At 41.2% G+C, this 22,110-nt stretch overlaps 1 protein-coding gene across 2 annotated transcripts in view; it reads right to left on the bottom strand.

The window, feature by feature from the left end:
• Window positions 1–6,431: 6,431 nt before the first annotated feature.
• ZMYND12 (zinc finger MYND-type containing 12) overlaps window positions 6,432–22,110 on the bottom strand; it is a 35,426-nt gene continuing 19,747 nt past the window's right edge. The window contains exons 2-6 of one of the 2 annotated variants that reach the window (XM_007453017.1): window positions 21,715–21,884; window positions 19,285–19,407; window positions 16,671–16,782; window positions 15,056–15,205; window positions 6,432–6,845 (exon numbers count right to left, since the gene is read on the bottom strand). In XM_007453017.1, coding sequence (XP_007453079.1) covers window positions 6,721–6,845; window positions 15,056–15,205; window positions 16,671–16,782; window positions 19,285–19,407; window positions 21,715–21,884 — 680 coding nt within the window. In that variant the 3' untranslated portion in view covers window positions 6,432–6,720. The remainder of the gene's footprint in view (window positions 6,846–15,055; window positions 15,206–16,670; window positions 16,783–19,284; window positions 19,408–21,714; window positions 21,885–22,110) is intronic. The other variant, XM_007453016.1, reaches the window with a different exon arrangement.

Raw genomic sequence — 22,110 nt, 5'->3', positions numbered from 1 at the left:
CCCGTGTCCCCTGCATCGGCAGGCGGACTCTCAACCACTGCACCACCAGGGAAGCCCTGTATTTCTTTTTTATTCTATTAATATATGAAATTCTGAAAACTACACAAAAGTCGAGAGGATGGTTTAGTAAAGTCCTCAAATTTTCAATTATCAAAATTTTCTATTTTTACTGCATCTACCTTCTTCTTCTTAAGCATTTAAAAACAATTTCCACACACCATATCTTTTCTCCCCTGCATACTTCAGCAGGCATCTCATTTTAAAAAGAGATTTCTTTATGCCTTTACCACGTATAACAAAATTAACAGTAATTCCTTGATAGCATCTAATTCCCAGTTCATATACACTTCCCCCAGTTGTCCCAAAAGAACTGCATTTACTGCATCGTAGACCAGTGTGTTTGGTGGGGCCAGAGGTCCTTTGAGAAGGGTGGTGACTGCTTCCGCATCATCCTGACTGTGGCTCTGGCAGCAACCATGCTGACAGGGCACCAGTAGAAAGATCTTTAGGCTGGCTACAGACACCGTCCCCAGTTGTTAGATCTTGGGATTTCCTCTCCCCAAGGAATAAGCCTATGAGACTTCCTCTTCTGTTTTCCAGGGTTCCACTGTCATCCCCCGAAACGTTCCCAGCTTCATGCTGGCTGCAGCCCACCTGGCTGTCATGCTAGTTCCCATTTCACTGCTTTTCCTGCAGCTGCGTTTTTCACTGCAGGAATTCCCTCAATCAGGGAAGAGCCTTCCCCCAAGGATTACGGCTCTTCCACCGGCCTCAGATCTACTGTACCTCAATGAGTCACAGCTCTTCAGAGCTCCCAAAGGCCTTGGCTTCTTCATTTGTTGGAAAATTTTGGCTGAATTTCTCATAAGTCAGAGAAGATTTGAGTAGCAGGACACTGTGTCACATTTAAAGGCCTAAGGAGACAGCAACCGAATGCACTGCTTGCTCAGGGATGTTCTTTTGCTCTAAAGAACATCATTATGACAATTGGTGATATCTGAACTGAAGTCTGTATTTCATTGTTTGATCGCATCCTATCAATGATTAATTTCCTTTTTTTAAAAAAAAATTATTTATTTTTGGCTGTGTTGGGTCTTTGTTGCTGCACAAGGGCTTCCTCTAGTTGCGGTGAGCAGGGGCTACTCTTTGTTGCGGCGTGGGGGCTTCTCATTGTGGTGGCTTCTCTTGTTGCGGAGCACAGGCTCTAGACACGGGGGCTTCAGTAGTTGTGGCTCGCGGGCTCAGTAGTTGTGGCTCGCGGACTCCAGAGCGCAGGCTCAGTACTTGTGGCGCATGGGCTTAGTTGCTCCGCGACATGTGGGATCTTCCCGGACCAGGGCTCGAACCCGTGTCCCTGAATTGGCAGGAGGATTCTTAACCACTGTGCCACCAGGGAAGTCCCTAGTTTCCTGATTTCGATGATTGTACTGATGAGAATATGTAAGAATGTCCTTGTTTTTAGAAGAACCACATTAAATATTGAGGGATAGAGGGGCATAGTGTTTACAACTTTCTTTCAAATGGTTCAGAAAATAATGGGTATCTATATAGAGAAAATGATGAGGCAAATATGGTAAAATGTTAACATCTGGGGAATCTGGGTGAAAGATATATGGCAATCCTTTGTATGAATACTCTGAATAAATCTGAAATTACGTCACCCTCGTCTGCTGGGTTCCCCTCTTCTCTATTAAACGTTCTGTTTCGGGGCATTTCCTGGGGCTCTCTTCCCTTCCTTATCTCTCTTCTATTCCCTAGGTGATCTCCTTTGTTTCCACGGTATTAATTACAAGCTACACGATGCTCTCAAATTTATCTCTCGAACTCAGGATTCTTTTCTTAATGTCAGATTGCCTGTGCAGTTGCCTGCCTTTTCACCTCCCCTCAAATGTCTCATAAGTATCTTAAACTCACCACGCCCCAATCTGAATTCACATTCCTCTCTCTCCCGCAGACTCCCTCCTCTTCCAGGACCTCCTCACCTGAGGGCACAACGCCAACCACTTGCTCAAACCAGAAGGAAAGAAAACACACTTCAGGAGTCATTCTTTGGCTGCTATCTTCCTTATCCCTCACATCCAGTATTGCTTCTTGTGGTGAAACATGACTTTCAAACTCTGAATGGTCTTTTTTCATTGAAAGCTTTTCTCCCTTGATCATTAAGAGGTTCTAGGATTGTTTCTGCAATCCTTAGAAAGGTTCACAAGCAAGGGACAACATTTATATCATCTTGGTTTTATATCCTGATCTCAATAGTAACCTTGCTTATATGCTTTTCAAACATGCTGCTGTTTATTTAAGTATTTATTGAACTAACTATTGAAACTGTGTCTATGTAAGCATATATATTAAACAAAATATTTATCTCCATCTCATCACCATCAATCTTGATGAATATCAGGAAAAACGTACTTTTTCTAGCAAACAAAATGATGACGTGGTTTGTCATTCAAGTAATGCTTCATCATCTTTTCTGAAGCATCTACTTTGCCAGATGTGTGTTTTGTTTGACCTCTTGTTCTTGAGAGATATGCTTCATAGAGCCATCGTGAATACAGAAACCTCACTTGCATGATATATATCTATAGTAGGACCTAGTGGTGGTAGAGCACCTTGGTTCTAATCTTGGTCATCTGAGGACCTATGGCACAGCACAGGTCCAAAGTTGTGCAATGATAAAACATTGGAGAGTTGGTACTCAGAGCAACTACTCAATGTGAATTTTTGTTAAATAAATGTTTATAGACAACATGATATAATTTGTAACACTGCTATGTGCTTGCTAGTAGAAAAAATTTAGCCAGGACTTTCAGAGATGATCCCTCAGCTCCACACCTGCAAATTCTGCTGAAGATGCTTAGGAAAGGTTAGCCGGTAGAATGATAACAGATATTCTTATCTCCCAAGAATTCCTAGTTCTCTTGAACCTGCATATACCTTTTTAGGTCAAGTAAATCACATTTCACAGAGATCTTCAGAATTGAGATTATGTTCTGCATCACTATATCATGTATGAAAGTGAAATACATTTTCATTGATGAGTCAAAAAAAGAGGGCAAAATAAAACATTATCAAATTAGTGAAAGAAGGAAAATCTGAGTATTTGCCATCAGCAAACCCTCACCATAGGAAATACTAAAGGATTTATCAGTAATGTGAACCCAGATAGAGGGTGTGAAAAGCAAGAAGGAATATGATGACTTTATAAAATAATAATAATAATTGTGATTTGTGGGTTTAAGATATACTTGAAATAAATAACAGTAACAATATATAAGTTAGGGGGAAGCAAATTGAATTTTAAAATTTTAAAGCCCTTGTACAGTCCAGGATGAGGGTAAACATCCTGAATAACTTTAGACGTTGATAAGTTAGGAATGAATATTTGAATTTCCGGAGTAATCACTTAAAGAATAGAAACAGTGTGTAACCTACAAACTAGCAGACAGGGGGTAGAAAATGGAATGAGAAAAAATACATAATCAATCTAGAAGAAAGAAGAGGGAAAAAAGAACGTGCAGTACAAATAGAAGACACAAAATAATAGATTTAAGGGCTTCCCTGGTGGTGCAGTGGTTGAGAGTCCGCAGGGGACACGGGTACGTGCCCGGTCCGGGAAGATCCCACATGCCGCGGAGCAGCTAGGCCCGTGGGTCATGGCCGCTGAGCCTGCGCGTCCGGAGCCTGTGCTCTGCAACGGGAGAGGTCACAACAGTGAGAGGCCCGCATACCGCAAATAAAAAAAAAAAAAAAAAGATTTAAACCCAAACAATTTAACATACAAATAAAATGTAAATTGATTAAATGATTCTTATAAAATTACAGATATAAAAATATCTAACTATACTATTTTTCTTTACTATTTTTATAAGAGATACATCCAAACCATAAGGGTATAGATTGTTTGAAAGTGAAAGGTTGCAAGAAGAAATACTAAGTGTTTAGTCGGGAAAACAGAAGCCTCTCAGCATTTTGAGTAAAGAGATTTATTTAATGTAGGGAATTAGAATTTTACACAATCTTTGAAATGGCTGGGTGATCAGGAAGCAAAAGTCAGCAAGCTGCTTTCACAGGAAATCTGCTTTCAGGAAAGTAACAGTGGGTGATTCTCAGGAAGATTAATGGCTGCTCCTTCTCATCCTACTTCCAAATCTTGTGCAGCAGCCCCTCATTGGCTGAATTTAATCCAGAATCCTAAAAGGAAAGAGATACTGGGAACTGTAGTTCCAAGCTTCCCCTTTGAAGCAGAGGTAAATGCTGAAGCTAGAGGTAAGTGATAACACCTAGCTGATAACAAGCAATGCAGCCCAAAAGGAAAAAGGCATAGCTATTTTAACATCAGACCAAAACATCAGACTCTAAAGTTAAAAGCATTACTGGAGATAAAGAGAATCACCTCATAATACAAAAAATAAGGATTCAATTCACCAGGAAAATACAATATTTGAACTTGTACTTGCCTAACAGCCAAGCCCCAAAATATGTAAAGCAAAAACTGATAGAACTACAAGGAAAAATAGATATAACCACAATCATATTGGATGGATTTTATGTACCTCTCTCAGAAATAAATTAGAAATTCAGCAAGGAGATGCAGCGTTTGAAAATATGAAAAAAATTTGACTTAACAGACATATATAGGGCAATGTGCCCAATAACTCCATTCTTTTATAGCACACACAAAACATTTACAAACACATATTAACCATATCCTGGGCCATAAAGCAAACCCCAAACAACTTCCAAGTCAAAATTGTACACAACGTATTTTATAATCTCAATAAAATTAAGCTGGAAAACAGCAAAGAGGTAACACCATCTTTTAGAAATTAAGAATCATACTTCTAAATGACTCATGAGTCATAAAAAATTAAGAAATATTTAGAGCAAATGATAACAAAAATGCATTTCATAATATGTGGTATCAATGAAAGCAACATTTAGAGGAAAATTTATAGCCTTAATGCGAGTGTTAGAAAAGCAGAAAGACTGAAAATTAAATTTCTAGACATGATGTTAAAAAGCAGAAAATTATGAGCCATAACCAAGAGGAAAATCAGTCAATAGGAACAATAAACTGAAACAGTAATTTTATAAATATACTCAATGGGGAAGGAGTCATGAACAAAAATTCAGGGGTGGAGAGAACAGAAAACAGATAAGGGAGGGGGGAAAAGAGAAAGGGGCCAATGACTATGGTAAAGAAGAGAACTAGAGTTTAATGAAATGGACTTTGAAGGACGTTTTTAGAATAAGGAAAGTTCTAATATTTTCTTTTAAATGATCTGCCATTGATCCTTCTCCTCACTCCTCCAGTCTTCATTCAACATCTATTTGAAAGAGCTGGCTTATATCTGGCGTTAGCAGGTGAGAATCAAGAAGAAGGGATGTGTCCCTAAAGAGACGAAAAAAACAGCTACAAGACAAGATGTGGAGAGTGACAGAGTATTGATAATTGAAGCTAAAAACGGAAGTGAGAGACAGAAAAGTAAGGCCCTGGGACTTCATAGCCATCTTGCAGAAGCATAAGAGTGCCCCAAGCGGATTTTACCTAGACCTGAAAGTGCAGGGTGGCCATCTGACATATTTTTATTATATGTGCCTGAGGGAATTAATATAAGTCAGGAACATAAAACTCTCCGACAGGTCCTTGATTTGCATAACCTCTCCCTGGTACAGATCTACCCAGGAAGCAAAGTGGTAATGGGCAGGCTGCTTAGCGAGTCTGGAGAAAAGAAGGATGCACTAAATGACCAGAGTCCTCGATGGCACTAGCTGATACAGCCGTGGTCACACCTGGGCCATTTTAGAACATAATGAGGAGGTTGGGTGTGTGTGTGTGGGGGGTGGGAGGCGGTGAATCAAGGTCACAGAGCTGTTACGTGAGAAAGCTGGGATTTGAACCCAGGCATGTCTGCTCCAATGCCTACACTCTGTCCCCTACATCACAGGGGACCTTCCAGAGTACTTCCCCCCTAGACAGTATAGATGGTTCACATCCCCTTCAAATAATTGTCTGAGAAAAGAGACACCAATGTGGAATGGTAACTCGGCCAATCCATACTGAAGCTCCTTGAAAGGCCCAGGGGCCTTTTCTGGCAAAGACCTACAATTTATGTCTGCATTTTGCTATTTGTTTTCTATATGTCTCACATCTTTTTGTTCCTCCATTCCTCCTTTACTGCCTTCTTTTGCATTAAGTGGATCTTTTCTAGTGTACCATTTTAATTTCCTTGTTGATTTTAACTGTTTTTTAGATTACTTTTCTTAGTGATTGCTCTAGGAATTATAATGGGCATTTTAATCACAATCTACCTCAGATTAATGCTAACTTAATTACAGTAGAATAGAGAAACTTTACTCCAGTATAGCTCTATTCCCTACCCCTTTCTTTGGCAAAGATCTATGAAGAATGCATCACTGGGAGACCTCTGAGAAATAGGATAAACTACTTGCAGCTTAATTATAAATACCTTGTTGGTGAACTGATAACACATTATTCAAAGTCGTGCAAAGTCATGATAAACAAGAGTTTTACTGATTTCTATGCCAGAAGCTCTATATTCCCCCAACATATGCTGTGAAACAATAAAAACACAGCTATGCATGCAATCCCAGGAGAAGAGGGTGGGCACTTCAGCCATTCATAGCACCTCAAAGCAGCTATGCAAGGCAGGAATACATTAGATGCTCAGTAGTCCATGATGCAGAGCTCTTGGGTCACCAAGTAATGGGATGAGCTTCCTCAGCTGAGGTGAGATTTAGTAAGTCTTGAATGGTGTTTTGTTCATGGACACTGAGCTGCTGTTCTTTGGCTAGATCCAGGGCTCTCATGGCGTATTCCTCTGCCTGAAATAAAATTGCAGTGACAAAAGGAAGTTGTCACAGAAAGCATTACATTGGAAGGCCCATCTCTGCTCGACCACAAAAACACGGGAAAGGACCCTTCAGCTTCTCACACCAGCCACTGAGTTCTTTGTGGAAACTTGTGAACATACACTGGGTCTTCACAGCTAACCACACATGTGGGATGAGGGTGAGAGGGGTTAGGGAACAGGAAAACATGGTCACTGAGCTTACAGTGGACAAAGCCTCTTTTCTACATTTCAGGGCCCTTTGAACCAACATTGGGAGGCACAGAAGTGGAAGGGTGCCACAAGTAAATTGCCATCTGGGGGGCCAAGCAGCCCAGAGATTTGACTTGGACAGAGGCTTCACAGGACATCTTGGGACAGGCTCTAGCTGGCCCTTCCACCCTCCCTCCCTTCCCTCCTCCATCTCTTCCTCTTCTTTTTTTTTTTTTTTAACATCTTTATTGGAGTATAAGTGCTTTACAATGCTGTGTTAGTTTCTCCTGTAAAACAAAGTGAATCAGCTATACGTATACATATATCCCCATATCGCCTCCCTCTTGCATCTCTCTCCCACCCTCCCTACCCACCCCGCTAGGTGGTCACAAAGCACTGAGCTGATCGCCCTGTGCTATGCAGCTGCTTCCCACGAGCTATCTATTTTACATTTGGTAGTGTATATATGTCCATGCCACTCTTTCACTTCATCCCTGCTTACCCTTCCCCCTCCCCGTGTCCTCAAGTCCATTCTCTACGTCTGCATCTTTATTCCTGCATCTTTATGTCCTTCCCCTAAGTTCTTCAGAACGATTTTTTTTTTTTTTAGATCCCATATATATGTGTTAGCATACGGTATTTGTTTTTCTCTTTCTGACTTACTTCACTCTGTATGACTGACTCTAGGTCTATCCACCTCACTAAAAATAACTCAGTTTCGTTTCTTTTTATAGCTGAGTAATATTCCATTTTATATATGTACCACATCTTTACCCATTCATCTGTTGATGAACACTTAGGTTGCTTCCGTGTCCTGGCCATTGTAAATAGAGCTGCAATGAACGTTGTGGTACATGACTCTTTTTGAATTAAGGTTTTCTCAGGGTATATGCCCAATAGTGGGATTGCTGGGTCGTATGGTAGTTCTATGTTTAGGTTTTTAAGGAACCTCCATACTGTTCTCCATAGTGGCTGTATCAATTTACATTCCCACCAACAGTGCAAGAGGGATCCTTTTCTCCACACCCTCTCCAGAATTTATTGTTTGTAGATATTTTTGATGATGGCCATTCTGACTGGTGTGAGGTGATACCTCACTGTAGTTTTGATTTGCATTTCTCTAATGATTAGTGACATTAAGCATCCTTTCATGTGTTTGTTGGCAATCTGTGTATCTTCTTTGGAGAAATGTTTATTTAGGTCTTCTGCCCATTTTTGGATTGGGTTGTTTGTTTTTTAGATGTTGAGCTGCTTCTATATTTTGGAGATTAATCCTTTGTCAGTTGCTTCATTTGCAAATATTTTCTCCCATTCTGAGAGTTGTCTTTTTGTCTTGTTTATGGTTTCCTTTGCTGTGCAAAAGATTTTAAGTTTCATTAGGTCCCATTGGTTTATTTTTGTTTCTATTTCCATTTCTCTAGGTGGTGGATCAAAAAGGATCTTGCTGTGATTTATGTCATAGAGTGTTCTGCCTATGTTTTCCTCTAAGAGTTTGATAGTGCCTGGCCTTACATTTAGGTCTTTGATCCATTCTGAGTTTATTTTTGTGTATGGTGTTAGGGAGTGGTCTAATTTCATTCTTTTACATTCAGCTGTCCAGTTTTCCCAGCACCACTTATTGAAGAGGCTGTCTTTTCTCCATTGTATATTCTTGCCTCCTTTATCAAAGATAAGGTGACCATATGTGTGTGGGTTTATCTCTGGGCTTTCTATCCTGTTCCACTGATCTATATTTCTGTTTTTGTGCCAGTACCATACTGTCTTCATTACTGTAGCTTTGTAGTACAGTCTGAAATCAGGGAGCCAGATTCCTCCAGCTCCATTTTTCTTCCTCAAAATTGCTTTGGCTATTCGGGGTCTTTTGTGTTTCCATACAAATTGTGAAATTTTTTGTTCTAGTTCTGTGAAAATTGCCAGTGGTAGTTTGATAGGGATTGCACTGATCCTGTAGATTGCTTTGGGTAGTAGAGTCATTTTCACAATGTTGATTCTTCCAATCCAAGAACATGGTATATCTCTCCATCTGTTTGTATCATCTTTAATTTCTTTCATCAGTGTCTTATAGTTTTCTGCATACAGGTCTTTTGTCTCCTTAGGTAGCTTTATTCCTAGGTATTTTATTCTTTTTGTTGCAATGGTAAATGGGAGCGTTTCCTTAATTTCTCTTTCAGGTATTTCATCATTAGTGTATAGAAATGCAACAGATTTCTGTGCATTAATTTTGTATCCTGCTACTTCACCAAATTCATTGATTAGCTCTAGTAGTTTTCTGGTAGCATCCTTAGGATTCTCTATGTATAGTATCATGTCATCTGCAAACAGTAACGGTTTTATTTCTTCTTTTCTGATGTGGATTCCTTTTATTTCTTTTTCTTCTCTGATTGCTGTGGCTAAAACTTCCAAAACTATGTTGAGTAAGAGTGGTGAGAGTGGGCAACCTTGTCTTCTTCCTGATCTTAGTGGAAATGGTTTCAGTTTTTCACCATTGAGAATGATGTTGGCTCTGGGTTTGTCATATATGGCCTTTATTATGTTGAGGTAAGTTTCCTCTATGCCTACTTTTTGGAGGGTTTTTATCATAAATGGGTGTTGAATTTTGTTGAAAGCTTTTTCTGCATCTATTGAGGTGATCATATGGTTATTCTCCTTGTTTGTTGATATGGTTTTTCACATTGATTGATTTGCATATATTGAAGAATCCTTGCATTCCTGGGATAATCCCCACTTGATCATGGTGTATGATCCTTTTAATGTGCTGTTGGATTCTGTTTGCTAGTTTTTTGTTTGTTTGGTTTTGGTTTTTTTGTGGTACGCGGGCCTCTCACTCTTGTGGCCTCTCCCATTGTGGAGCGCAGGCTCAGCGTCCATGGCTCACGGGCCCAGCCACTCCGCGGCATGTGGGATCCTCCCGGACCGGGGCATGAACCCATGTCCCCTGCATCGGCAGGCGGACACTCAACCACTGCGCCACCAGGAAAGCCCTGTTTGCTAGTATTTCGTGGAGGATTTTTGCATCTAGGTTCATCAGTGATATTGGCCTGTAGTTTTCTTTCTTTGTGCCTTCTTTGTCTGGTTTTGGCATCAGGGTGATGGTGGCCTCGTAGAATGAGTTTGGGAGTGTTCCTCCCTCTGCTATATTTTGGAAGAGTTTGAGAAGGATAAGTGTTAGCTCCTCTCTAAATGCCTGATAGAATTCACCTGTGAAGCCATCTGGTCCTGGGCTTTTGTTTTGTGGAAGACTTTTAATCACAGTCTGAATTTCAGTGCTTGTGATTGGTCTGTTTGTATTTTCTATTTCTTCCTGGTTCAGTCTCGGAAGTTGTGCTTTTGTAAGAATTTGCCCATTTCTTCCAAGTTGTCCATTTTATTGGCATATAGTTGCTTGTAATAATCTCTCATGATCCTTTATATTTCTGCAGTGTCAGTTGTTACGTCTCCTTTTACATTTCTAATTGTATTGATTTGAGTCTTTTCCCTTTTTATCTTGATGAGTCTGGCTAATGGTTTATCAATTTTGTTTATCTTCTCAAAGAACCAGCTTTTAGTTTTATTGATCTTTGCTATTGTTTCCTCCATTTCTTTTTCATTTATTTCTGATCTGATCTTTATGATTTCTTTCATTCTGCTAACCTTGGGGGGTTTTTGTTCTTCTTTCTCTAATTGCTTACGGTGTAAGGTTAGGTTGTTTGAGATTTTTCTTGTTTCTTGAGGTAGGATTGTATTGCTATAAACTTCCCTCTTAGAACTGCTTTTCCTGCATCCCATAGGTGTTGGGTCATCATGTTTTCATTGTCATTTGTTTCTAGTTTTTTTGTTTTGTTTTGTTTTGTTTTGTTTTTTGCGGTACACGGCCTCTCACTGCGTGGCCTCTCCTGTTGCGGAGCACAGGCTCCGGACGCACAGGCTCAGCGGCCATGGCTCACGGGCCCAGCCACTCTGCGGCATGTGTGATCCTCCTGGACCAGGCATGAAACTGTGTCCCCTGCATCAGCAGGCAGACTCTCAACCACTGCACCACCAGGGAAGCCCTCTAGGTATTTTTTAATTTCCTCTTTGATTTCTTCAGTGATCTCTTGGTTATTTAGTAGTGTATTGTTTAGCCTCCATGTGTTTGTATTTTTTACAGTTTTTTTCCTGTATTGATGTCTAGTCTTACAGTGTTGTGGTTAGAAAAGGTACTTGATACAATTTCAATATTATTAAATTTACCAGGGCTTGATTTGTGACCCACGATATGATCCATCCTGGAGAATGTTCCATGAGCACTTGAGAAGAAAGTGTATTCTGTTGTTTTTGGATGGAATGTCCTATAAATATCAATTAAGTCCATCTTGTTTAATGTATCATTTAAAGCTTGTGTTTCATTATTTATTTTCATTCTGGATGATCTTTCCATTGGTGAAGGTGGGGTGTTAAAGTCCCCTACTATGATTGTGTTACTATCAATTTCCCCTCTTATGGCTGTTAGCATTTGCCTTATGTATTGAGGTGCTCCTATATTGGGTGCATAAATATTTACAATTGTTATATCTTCTTCTTGGATTGATCCCTTGATCATCATGTAGTGTCCTTCTCTGTCTCTTGTAATAGTCTTTATTTTAAAGTCCATTTTGTCTTATATGAGAATTGCTACTCCAGCTTTCTTTTGGTTTCCATTTGCATGGAATATCTTTTTCCATCCCCTCACTTTCAGTCTGTACGTGTTCCTAGGTCTGAAGTGGATCTCTTGTAAGCAGCATATATACAGGTCTTGTTTTTGTATCCATTCAGCCAGTCTATATCTTTTGGTTGGAGCATTTAATCCATTTACATTTAAGGTAATTATCGATGTATATGTTCCTATTACCATTTTCTTAACTGTTTTGGGTTTGTTATTGTAGTTCTTTTCCTTCTCTTGTATTTCCTGCCTAGAGAAGTTCCTTTAGCATTTGTTGTAAACCTGCTTTGGTGGTGCTGAATTCTCTCAGCTTTTGCTTGTCTGTAAAGTTTTTAATTTCTCTGTCGAATCTCAATGAGATCCTTGCTAGATAGAGTAATCTTGGTTGTAGGATTTTCCCTTTCATCACTTTAAATATGTCCTGCCACTCCCTTCTGGCTTGCAGAGTTTCTGCTGAAAGATCAGCTGTTAACCTTATGGGGATCCCCTTGTATGTTATTTGTTGCTTTTCCCTTGCTGCTTTTAATATTTTGGCTTTGTATTTAATTTTTGATAGTTTGATTAATATGTGTCTTGCCATGTTTCTCCTTGGATTTTTCCTGTATAGGACTCTCTGCGCTCCCTGGACTTGATTGCCTATTTCCTTTCCCATATTAGGGAAGTTTTCAAGTATAATCTCTTCAAATATTTTCTCAGTCCTTTTCTTTTTCTCTTCTTCTTCTGGGACCCCTATAATTCGAATGTTGGTGCATTTCAAGTTGTCCCAGAGGTCTCTGAGACTGTCCTCAATTCTCTTCATTCTTTTCTTTTTTTATTCTTCTCTGTGGTAGTTATTTCCACTATTTTATCTTCCAGGTCACTTATCCTTTCTTCTGCCTCAGTTATTCTGCTATTGATTCCTTCTAGAGAATTTTTAATTTCATTTATTGTGTTGTACATCATTGTTTGTTTGCTCTTTAGTTCTTCTAGGTGCTTGTTACATGTTTCTTACATTTTCTCCATTCTATTTCCAAGATTTGGGATCATCTTTACTATTATTACTCTGAATTCTTTTTCAGGAAGACTGCCTATTTCCTCTTCATTTGATTGGTCTGGTGGGTTTTTACCTTGCTCTTTCATCTGCTGTGTATTTCTCTGTCTTCTCATTTTGCTTAACTTACTGGGTTTGGGGTCTACTTTTCACAGCCTGCAGGTTCAAAATTCCTGTTGTTTTTGGTGTCTGCCCCCAGTGGGTAAGGTTGGTTCAGTAGGTTGTGTAGGCTTCCTGGTGCAGGGGACTGGTGCCTGTGTTCTGGAGGATGAGGCTGGATCTTGTCTTTCAGGTCGGCAGGACAGCGTCTCATGGTGTGTTTTGGGGTGTCAACTTATTATGTTTTTAGGCAGCCTCTCTGATAATGGGTGGGGTTGTGTTCCTGTCTTGCTAGTTGTTTGACATGGGGTGTCCAACATTGGAACTTGATGGTCATTGAGTGGAGCTGGGTCTTAGCGTTGAGACTGAGATCTCTGGGAGAGCTCTCGCCGATTGATATTATGAGGGGCCAGGAGGTCTCTGGTGGACCAATGTCCTGAACTCGGCTCTCCCACCTGACAGGCTCAGGCCTGACACCTGGCTGGAGCACCAAGACCCTGTCAGCCACATGGTTCTACTCAAAAAGGGGGACGGGGTGCCTCAGCAAGTCGAGCAGGTGCTTTCACCCCCCTCCATCTCTTCTTTTCTCCCTTATTTCCTTCCTCCCTTCCTTCCTTCCTTCCATCCTTCCTTCCTTTCCTCTTTCTCTCCTTACTGTCTTTCAATAAATATTTATTGAAAGGCTACTATGTTCCAGGTACTGTGACTATAAGCAGAAATTCCTACCCTTGTGAAATTGACAATATACTGGGGGAGAGAGGCAATAAACAAGACAAATAATTAAAATGCAATGGTATCTTAAATAGTGATTCATGATAAGGAAAAAAATAAAGCAGGAAGGGGAACAGGAAGCATTAATGGTGGCAGTGGGGGTTTGCCGTTTCAGACAGAGGGCAGGGAAAGCCTTATTGAAAAGCAGACAGCTGAGTCCAGACCTGAAGGAAGCGAGGTGCCAATCCTTAGTAGATAGAGGTGTCCCTTTTCTCTAAGGATCTCTTGCAGACCTAACACCCTTAACACACCTTGGGGGAATGACTTCCTTGAATGGAAAATGAGACCCTGAAATGCAGAAAAGAGGCTTTGTCCACTGTAAACTTGGACATACAATGGAAATGTTCCCTGTTCCCTAACCCCTCTCACCCCCATCCCACATAGGGCCGCTGTCCCTCTTTTGTGCTCCCACAGGGCCCTGGGCTTTGCTATCACACTCTATTTTAACCCACTGACCGGGAGCTCTTCCAGGCCCTGGTATACAGTAGGTGCTTAGTAAAAGTTTGCTGATGAAAGGAAAGAAGGAAGAAAGGAAGGGAGGAAGGGAACGGGGGAAGGACATCTTAAATTTTCCCATGTCACCCACACAAAAAGGCCTCCTCCAACCATCCTCCCTCCTCTCTCCCCCTTCCTGCTTTATTTTTCTTTGTAGTGCTTTTCACTCTCTGAAATTATATTACACATTTATATGTTTACTTCTTTACTGTGACTTCCCCTCCTCCAGAAAAATGTAAGTTACTTGGAAATAGGGAATTTGGCTGGTGGTTCACCACTGCACCCCCAGTCCCTAAAACTGTGCCTTGCAAATGGTAGAACCTCAATAAATACCTGAATGAATGAGTGGATCAGTCAATCAATAAGTCAAGAACCCTGAGATATGCCACTTGCTGTCTATAAGAAATTGGGCAAGCAATGGACCCTCTCTGTGCCTTAGTTTCCTTATCTATAAAGTGGGAATAATAAAATACCTTCTTTGTAAAGTTAGTATGAGAATTAAATGTGATAATTCATGTAAAGTACTTAGGCTAGTGGCCGCCACATAAAAAGCGCTCAAGACCAATTACCTTTTGAATTATTTCTGCCTGGATCCCTCCAGCAACAGGGAACTCACTACCTGAGTATGGTTAGAGCAACTACTCCATCCCCCCCCAAGGACTCCCCAGAGCCCTTCTTCCCTGCAGGCTTCCCAGCACTGCCCCAGCCTCAGTTAACCTGTGCAACCCTAGGGTGGCCCCCTTGAGGGAAGAAGACAACCCCATTTCCATTGTGCAGGTTGGACTCAACACATAAGAAATGTCATGAGCATCTGAACTTTTTTGGAGTGAAGGCTTACTCTGAGTGTAAAAGCTAGTGCAGTTGGGCAAAACACAGCTGAAATCAACTAGAGGAACTTCTCCCTCCATTTTAGACATGCTTCTTTTCTAGGGGAACTTGCCTTTGAAGAATTCACCATCAGGTAGTAAAGCATGAACAGGATTTTTAGAACAAAGATTGTTTTTTGGGGGGCTTTGTCAGATGTAGATTCTCGAATGTTCAGGATTGAAGTCAGGATCTGAATGGCTTCTGCTTCCTGGGCTTCATCTGTGATGGAAAGAAAGGGAGGAAAGAAGAAACAGGCCCTAGGGCAGCTGCATATACCCTCAGGGATAAGCACCCTGTTAGGGCACCTGTCCTCAGGCAGTTCACCAGCTCTGCCCAGCCTGTCATTATCAGAGTAACCTAAAAAAAACAAAACAAAACAAAAAACAAAACTCATTCCTACAGGTCCCAGAGTTGCTTAGCTTTCTTTCTTTCAGAGTCCTAAAGTAGATCTCTTAGGCCCCCAATACAGGGAATTTGTCATGGTGGGATTTCTTGGGTCCAACTCAACTTCCATTCTATAGCAAGAGGAGGGAGCCGGGGCTTCTGGCAGCCACAGCACCTTAATTCATCTTCCCCAAACCCAAAGATGCTTAAGCAGTAGCCTTTCTGCTTTTCCCCATGTGAGGCTAAGCTTAGAGAAAAAGACAGAAAAGACATACACTGTAACGTTAAGGTTGGCTGTCTTTGGATAGCTAGGATTTCTGAGTTTTCTGCTTTAACATGAACTGCTTTTATAATGAGAGAAAATTCAATAAAATTACTAATTTTTTGAATCTTAGCTCAAAATTTCTCCTCCAAGAAGTCTTCCCTCTTCAACACCATCCAACTGTCCTCACCTCTTCATTCTGGGACTCAGCTGGTAATATAATTTGTACTTGTAGAAGTTTTCTTTTCTTTCACATAGTTTTTGTCTCACCCACTACACCATATGTCTCTTTTGAGAAGAAACTAGATCTTCCATCTCTTTTTATGATCTCAGAGGGAATGATGCTGTACTCAGCCTTCAGCCCTTTGCTGAGCTGTGGGTAGAGAGGTGAATCAGACTCAGCCCTGCCACTGAGAAGTTCACTGTCCAGTAAAGGAAGAAGATAAGGTACCAGAACAAATGAGCAATGGGACTTCCGTGTGGAGTCTGGAGGGATAACACATAAAAAATGGATGCTCTGGGCCTCCCTGGTGGCGCAGTGGTTGAGAGTCCGCCTGCCGATGCAGGGGATACGGGTTCGTGCCCCGGTCTGGGAGGATCCCGCGTGCCGCGTAGCGGCTGGGCCCGTGAGCCGCGTAGCGGCTGGGCCTGTGAGCCGTGGCCGCTGAGCTTGCGCGTCCGGCAACGGGAGAGGCCACGACAGTGAGAGGCCCACATATCGCAAAAAAAAAAAAAAAAAAAAAAAAAATGGATGCTCTGCAGGAATCTCAGAGGGCTCTGGCAGGGTCTTTTTTTCCTCCAGATCTGTCCCTTATTAACCCCCCTGCAAGGCTGTGTGTGATGCTAGGGACCTGAATTCTTCCCATCGCTGGTCAAATCTCTTTGATCCCCCTGTCTCAGTTTGCCCATTGGCAAAATGGGAAGATGGCACTGATGTGCCCCACGACAGGGACAGCTGCTCTCCCTCTGAGGGGAAAAGTCTGTGGATCAGAAGAGATGAAGTCACTGCTCTGCTTCCTAGGGAGAACTGCCACTTACCCAAGCCAGTGTCGGTCTCAAATTGTTTGCCTAGTAGATCTATTTGTTGGGTGCGAGCCTGTGAGAGGACTTGATAGTGATTGTTCAAATATTTATTCCAGATCTCAGAGACCTGTTGGGAAAGGAGATGGTAATCAGACAAGCAAGCTGGACCTTAGCCATTGGACCAGCCAGCTGAGTGGGCAGCACCTCTGGCCAGGCTTCCTGCCGGTCTGCAGACTCCCTCTCTCATTGTGCCTGCAGGCAGCGGGAGCCTTAGGAGCCCAAAGGTGCTTGGCCAAGTTAAGTGTGACAAGTGTTGGGCTGCAAAGGGCACATGGAGGGCTGATCTGGGAACAGCCCTGGTGGGGTCTAATTACAATGGCTACCATGTGTTGAGTACATACAACTACCTTTACATCCTCCCAACAACCCAATTACGGTCGTATTCTTATTACTCCCGTTTCATAGATCAACTGAGGTTCAGAAAAGTTAAGATCACTCTTGACTTTTGGTAAAAGCTGCTATGTGGCACGGCCAGGATTTAAATTCAAGTCTGCCTGATTCCAAAGCTCATTTTTTTTCAACTGCACAACAATGCCTCTTCTTCAGAAGTGGGTCTAAAATATGAATAAACAGTCACCGCTTGACAACCTATATCACACACAGAAATTGTTGTTTGCTAAGTAAGGTGTTATTATATGAAGATAACCAACATTTTAATATATTGGAAACAGTTTTTTAAGGAAGGTCCATACTGTTCTCCATAGTGGTTGTATCAATTTACATTCCCACCAACATTGCAAGAGGGTTCCCTTTTCTCTACACCCTCTCCAGCATTTATTGTTTGTAGATTTTTTGATGATGGCCATTCTGACCAGTGTGAGGTGATACCTCATTGTAGTTTCGATTTACATTTCTCTAATAGTTAGTGATGCTGAGCACATTTTCATGTGTTTGTTGGCCATCTGTATGTCTTCTCTGGAGAAATGTCTATTTAGGCCTTCCTCCCATTTTTTTTTTGCAGTAAGCGGGCCTCTCACTCTTGTGGCCTCTCCTGTTGCGGAGCACAGGCTCCGGACGCGCAGGCTCAGCGGCCATGGCTCACGGGCCCAGCCGCTCCACGGCATGTGGGACCTTCCAGGACCGGGGCACGAACCCATGTTTCCTGCATCGGCAGGCAGACTCTCAACCACTGTGCCACCAGGGAAGCCCCGCCCATTTTTTGATTAAGTTGTTTGATTTTTTGATATTGAGCTGCATGAGCTGTTTGTATATTTTGGAGATTAATCCTTTGTCAGTTGCTTCATTTGCAAATATTTTCTCCCTTTCTGAGGGTTGTCTATGACCCAGCAATCCCACTCCTGGGCATATATCCTGAGAAAACCATAATTCAAAAAGACACATGCACACCAATGTTCACTGCAGCACTACTTACAATAACCAGGACAAGGAAGCAACCTATATTAGGTCCATCAACAGAGGAATGGATAAAGAAGATGTGGTAGATATATACAATGGAATATTACTCAGCCATAAAAAGGAACGAAATTGGGTCATCTGTAGGAGGTGGATGGACCTAGAGACTGCCATACAGAGTGAAGTAAGTCAGAAAGAGAAAAACAAATATCGTATATTAACACATATATGTGGAATCTAAAAAAATGGTATAGATGGTCTTATTTGCAATGCAGAAATAGAGACACAGACGTAGAGAATAAACGTAGGGATACCAAGGGGGAAGCTGGGGTGGGATGAATTGGGAGATGTGGATTGACATATATACACTATTGATACTATGTATAAATAGGTAACTAATGAGAATCTACTATAGAGCACAGGGAACTCTACTCAATGCTCTGTGGTGACCTAAATGGGAAGGAAATCCAAAAAAGAGGGGATATATGTATACATACTTTGCTGTACGGTAGAAACTAACACAACACTGTAAAGCAACTATACTCGAATAAAAATGTTTTTTTAAAAAGAGGAAAATATTGTATAGACTTGACAATCTACAATTGGAATAGATACATACTATTCTAAAAGATTTAAGTTAAAATAATTTAAAATTAAAAAAAAAAAAGAAGCCTAGCACTTTAGACTCTGTCAAGGTCACCTTCTCTTGCAACTCAGCCCCAAATCATCTGACAGAAAAAAAAAAAAAAAATATATATATATATATATATATATATAAAACAGTTTAAAATCTTTTACAGGTAAAGATGGACATTTTAAAGTACTTTCATGTTCTTTGATGGCTTCACAGGACCTTTCAACAATTAGTTTCACTTAAAAACTTCATCTCCTCCTTTATCCCACACCTCAATATGCCCACATTAGCTTGCTCCTAGGGATATGACAGGGTATCTGGCAGCCTGTTTGGAGGGGTTTGGTTCTTATTGACTCATAAGCTATTATTTGTTAATTGCTCTATGGATGCTAAGGACTAAACTATTTTGGTAGTGGAGAAACCGGAAGAAAGAAAAGTGGAATATATCATGGATCAAGCTATGTGATTTTGGGCAAGTCACTTCATCTGTCTGTGCCTCGAATATCTCATGAATGGTCTGACACCAGTTGTAAGATACAAGGCCTAAGTATCAAGGCTCAGCTCCCATACTCTCCAGCTCACCTTGGTGTACAATGTGTCTGCCAGGTCCAACTTTTTAAGGCCATAGAAGATATTAGCCAAGTAGAAGTAGCCTCCTGAGGTCCTGATGTGCTCTGTTCCAAATGCACAACTGGCGAAATAAATCTATAGCAGAAGGAAGAAAGAGAGTGCTTGAGTTTTCTTTGTAAATCATATATCTTATAAAGGACTTGTATCCAGAATCTATAAAGAACTTTTACAACAGCTCAGTTAAAACATGGGCAAAGGATCTGAACAGATAACATGTCACCAAAAAGATACGCCAATGGCTAAAGCACATGAAATGATGCTCAACATTATTAGTCACTAAGGAAATGCAAAATAAAACCCACAATGAGATACATCTTCACACACACTAGAACTGCTCTAATCAAAACGACAGAAAATAACACTTATTGGCAAAGTTGTGGCAAACGTGGAACTCTTGTACATGCTGGTGGGAATATAAAATGATGCAGTCCCTGTGGAAAACAGTTTGGCAGTCCTCAAAAAATTAAACATAGTTTTACCACATGACCGAGCAATTCTATTCTTAGGTATACACCCAAGAGGAATGAAGACACATCTTCACACAAAGACTTGTACACAAATGTTCACAGCAGTATTATTCATAATAGACAAAAAAATGGAAACAACCCAAATGTCCATCAACTGGTGAATGGTAAAGAAATTGTGGTATATCCAGATGATAGCGATAACAGGAATGAAATATTGATATATAAACAATGACACGGGTGAATTCCAAAATAATTATGCTAAGTGAAAGAAGTCAGATGCAAAAGGCTACATATCATTCATTTATATTAAATGTCCTAAAAAGGTAAATCTAGAAAGACAGAAAGTGGGAATGACAAATGACTGCAGATGGATATGTGGGCTCTCTTTAGGGTGAAAACTGGATTATGTTGATGGTTGCACAACTCTAAGTTTACTAAAAATCATTGAATTGTACACTTAATTGTACATACCATTGACTTTTATGGTATGTATCAATAATGCTGTGGTGGTTTGGTTTGTTATTTTTCTAAGTTAGGCTGAGCTTGATCTAATTCTTAACCGTGTGACCCAGCTCAAGAGAGAGTGTGCTTCTGCTTGATTTGTTGAAGGCTGTGAAGCACAGAGAGGAAACACAAATGAAGAATTGCATTGGTCAGGCTCCTAGGTGGAAGTAGATGGCACCCTCACAAGTATCAATATTCCCTGAGGCTAGTATAATGAAAGGATTATTTACAGAGACGTGGAAGGGGTACGGAACCAACAAGAGTTAGTAAAGCACTAGGGACTATCAATAGCAAGAGACCATTTACAGTCCAAACTCCTGAGAAAACCAGGGGAGAAAGCAGGGTTACCAGGGCCCAGCAAGAGCTAGAGCTGTGGAGGAAGGCTACCTGACAGGAGCCGTGGCCATGAGGAACACTGGCCCTGCAGGGACTGGGCTGGTGCAGAAAGGCAGCAGAGTAAATACCCCAACCTCTCTCTCCTCCCAACTTCCACTCCTCTGCCATGCCTTTCACTCTCCAAACCCAGTGAGGCCAGAGAGCAATGGAGTCCACCGAGGTCAGCCTCCCAGGGAAGAGTAGGGCAGAGAATGCATTGCGGGTAAGGGGATACGGAGAATAACCAGCACAACAATGTTTCCAGCAAATTTAGGGGCATCGTGCAGTGGCAGGCAACCAGAGGGAGGGTTGCCCAGTGGAGAGGCTGAAGAGAGACCCAATCTGCATGGAGACTGCAGTCTGATTCTAACCTCATCCAGGTTTCAGGTTCAGGAACTCTTCCCTCCATAATATTGTCCAATACTGAAATCCTAACAGAAACCTCATGAACGTGGGAAGAACAGCTCAGTCATCACCCTCATCAACCTATCTAACATCGGTACAGAGTTCTATAGTTTATAAAGCACTTTCATATACTTCCAGCTCATTTAAATATAATAATCACACTCTGTAGTAGAGACATTGATGTTATTTATCAAAATCATAGCCAAAGTACTGCCCATGTCGGGCCCTCTTATTCATCTCTGCAATGACCCAATGAGGCAGAGACTATTTTATGATTTCTGCCTTACAGGTGATGAAAGACGTTAAATAATTTATCCAAGTCTGTGTGGCTGGTGAAATGGCAGAGCTGGGACCAGGAGTAAAGCCCTGCTCTTAACCAGGATGCTCTTCTGCCTCCCTTTATCATCCCCCAAGCAACTGAGGCTTGGGAAGTGATGTGACCTGGACAAGGATGCACAGGCAGAAAGTGGAAAGTCTTGAATTCAGGTCGTTAGAATTGTGCTCTTGCTAATACTCCACCAAACAGACAGTTGTACACAGAAAGTTTCAGAGAAGTGCTCAGTAAAAAGAAAACAACAACAAACAAACAGAGCTGTTCTCAGAAACAATCGGGTGTTATTAATTTGTTTACATCATTGGCCAGATGATAACGGGCTTCCTCATAGTTTTCCTTAGCCATGTAGAGAAGCCCCAGGTTCCGATGCAGTAAGGAGTGGGTGGCATAAGAACATTCAGTTGATTTGAGGACTGTCCACTGCGCTTGGGATAGATACTCCTCAGCCTGGACGATCCGGCCCAGACCTGCCCAAAAGAAATAAAGATTATAATCCATATCCTAGCCAGAGAACACATGATGAAATACAAGTCATCACCTATTCACTCATTTATTCATTGACTTGAATACTTACTGACACACAAAAACTTGTACGCGAATATTCATAGCAGCCTATTCATATTAGCCAAAATATTGAAACAGCTTAAATGTTGGTCAACTGAGGAGTAAATATACAAAGTATAGTCTTTCCCT

This window comes from Lipotes vexillifer, unplaced genomic scaffold, assembly GCF_000442215.2.
Source record: "Lipotes vexillifer unplaced genomic scaffold, Lipotes_vexillifer_v1.1 scaffold683, whole genome shotgun sequence".
NCBI classification, from domain to species: domain Eukaryota; kingdom Metazoa; phylum Chordata; class Mammalia; order Artiodactyla; family Lipotidae; genus Lipotes; species Lipotes vexillifer.
This window is presented reverse-complemented; position numbering and strand designations above follow the sequence as displayed.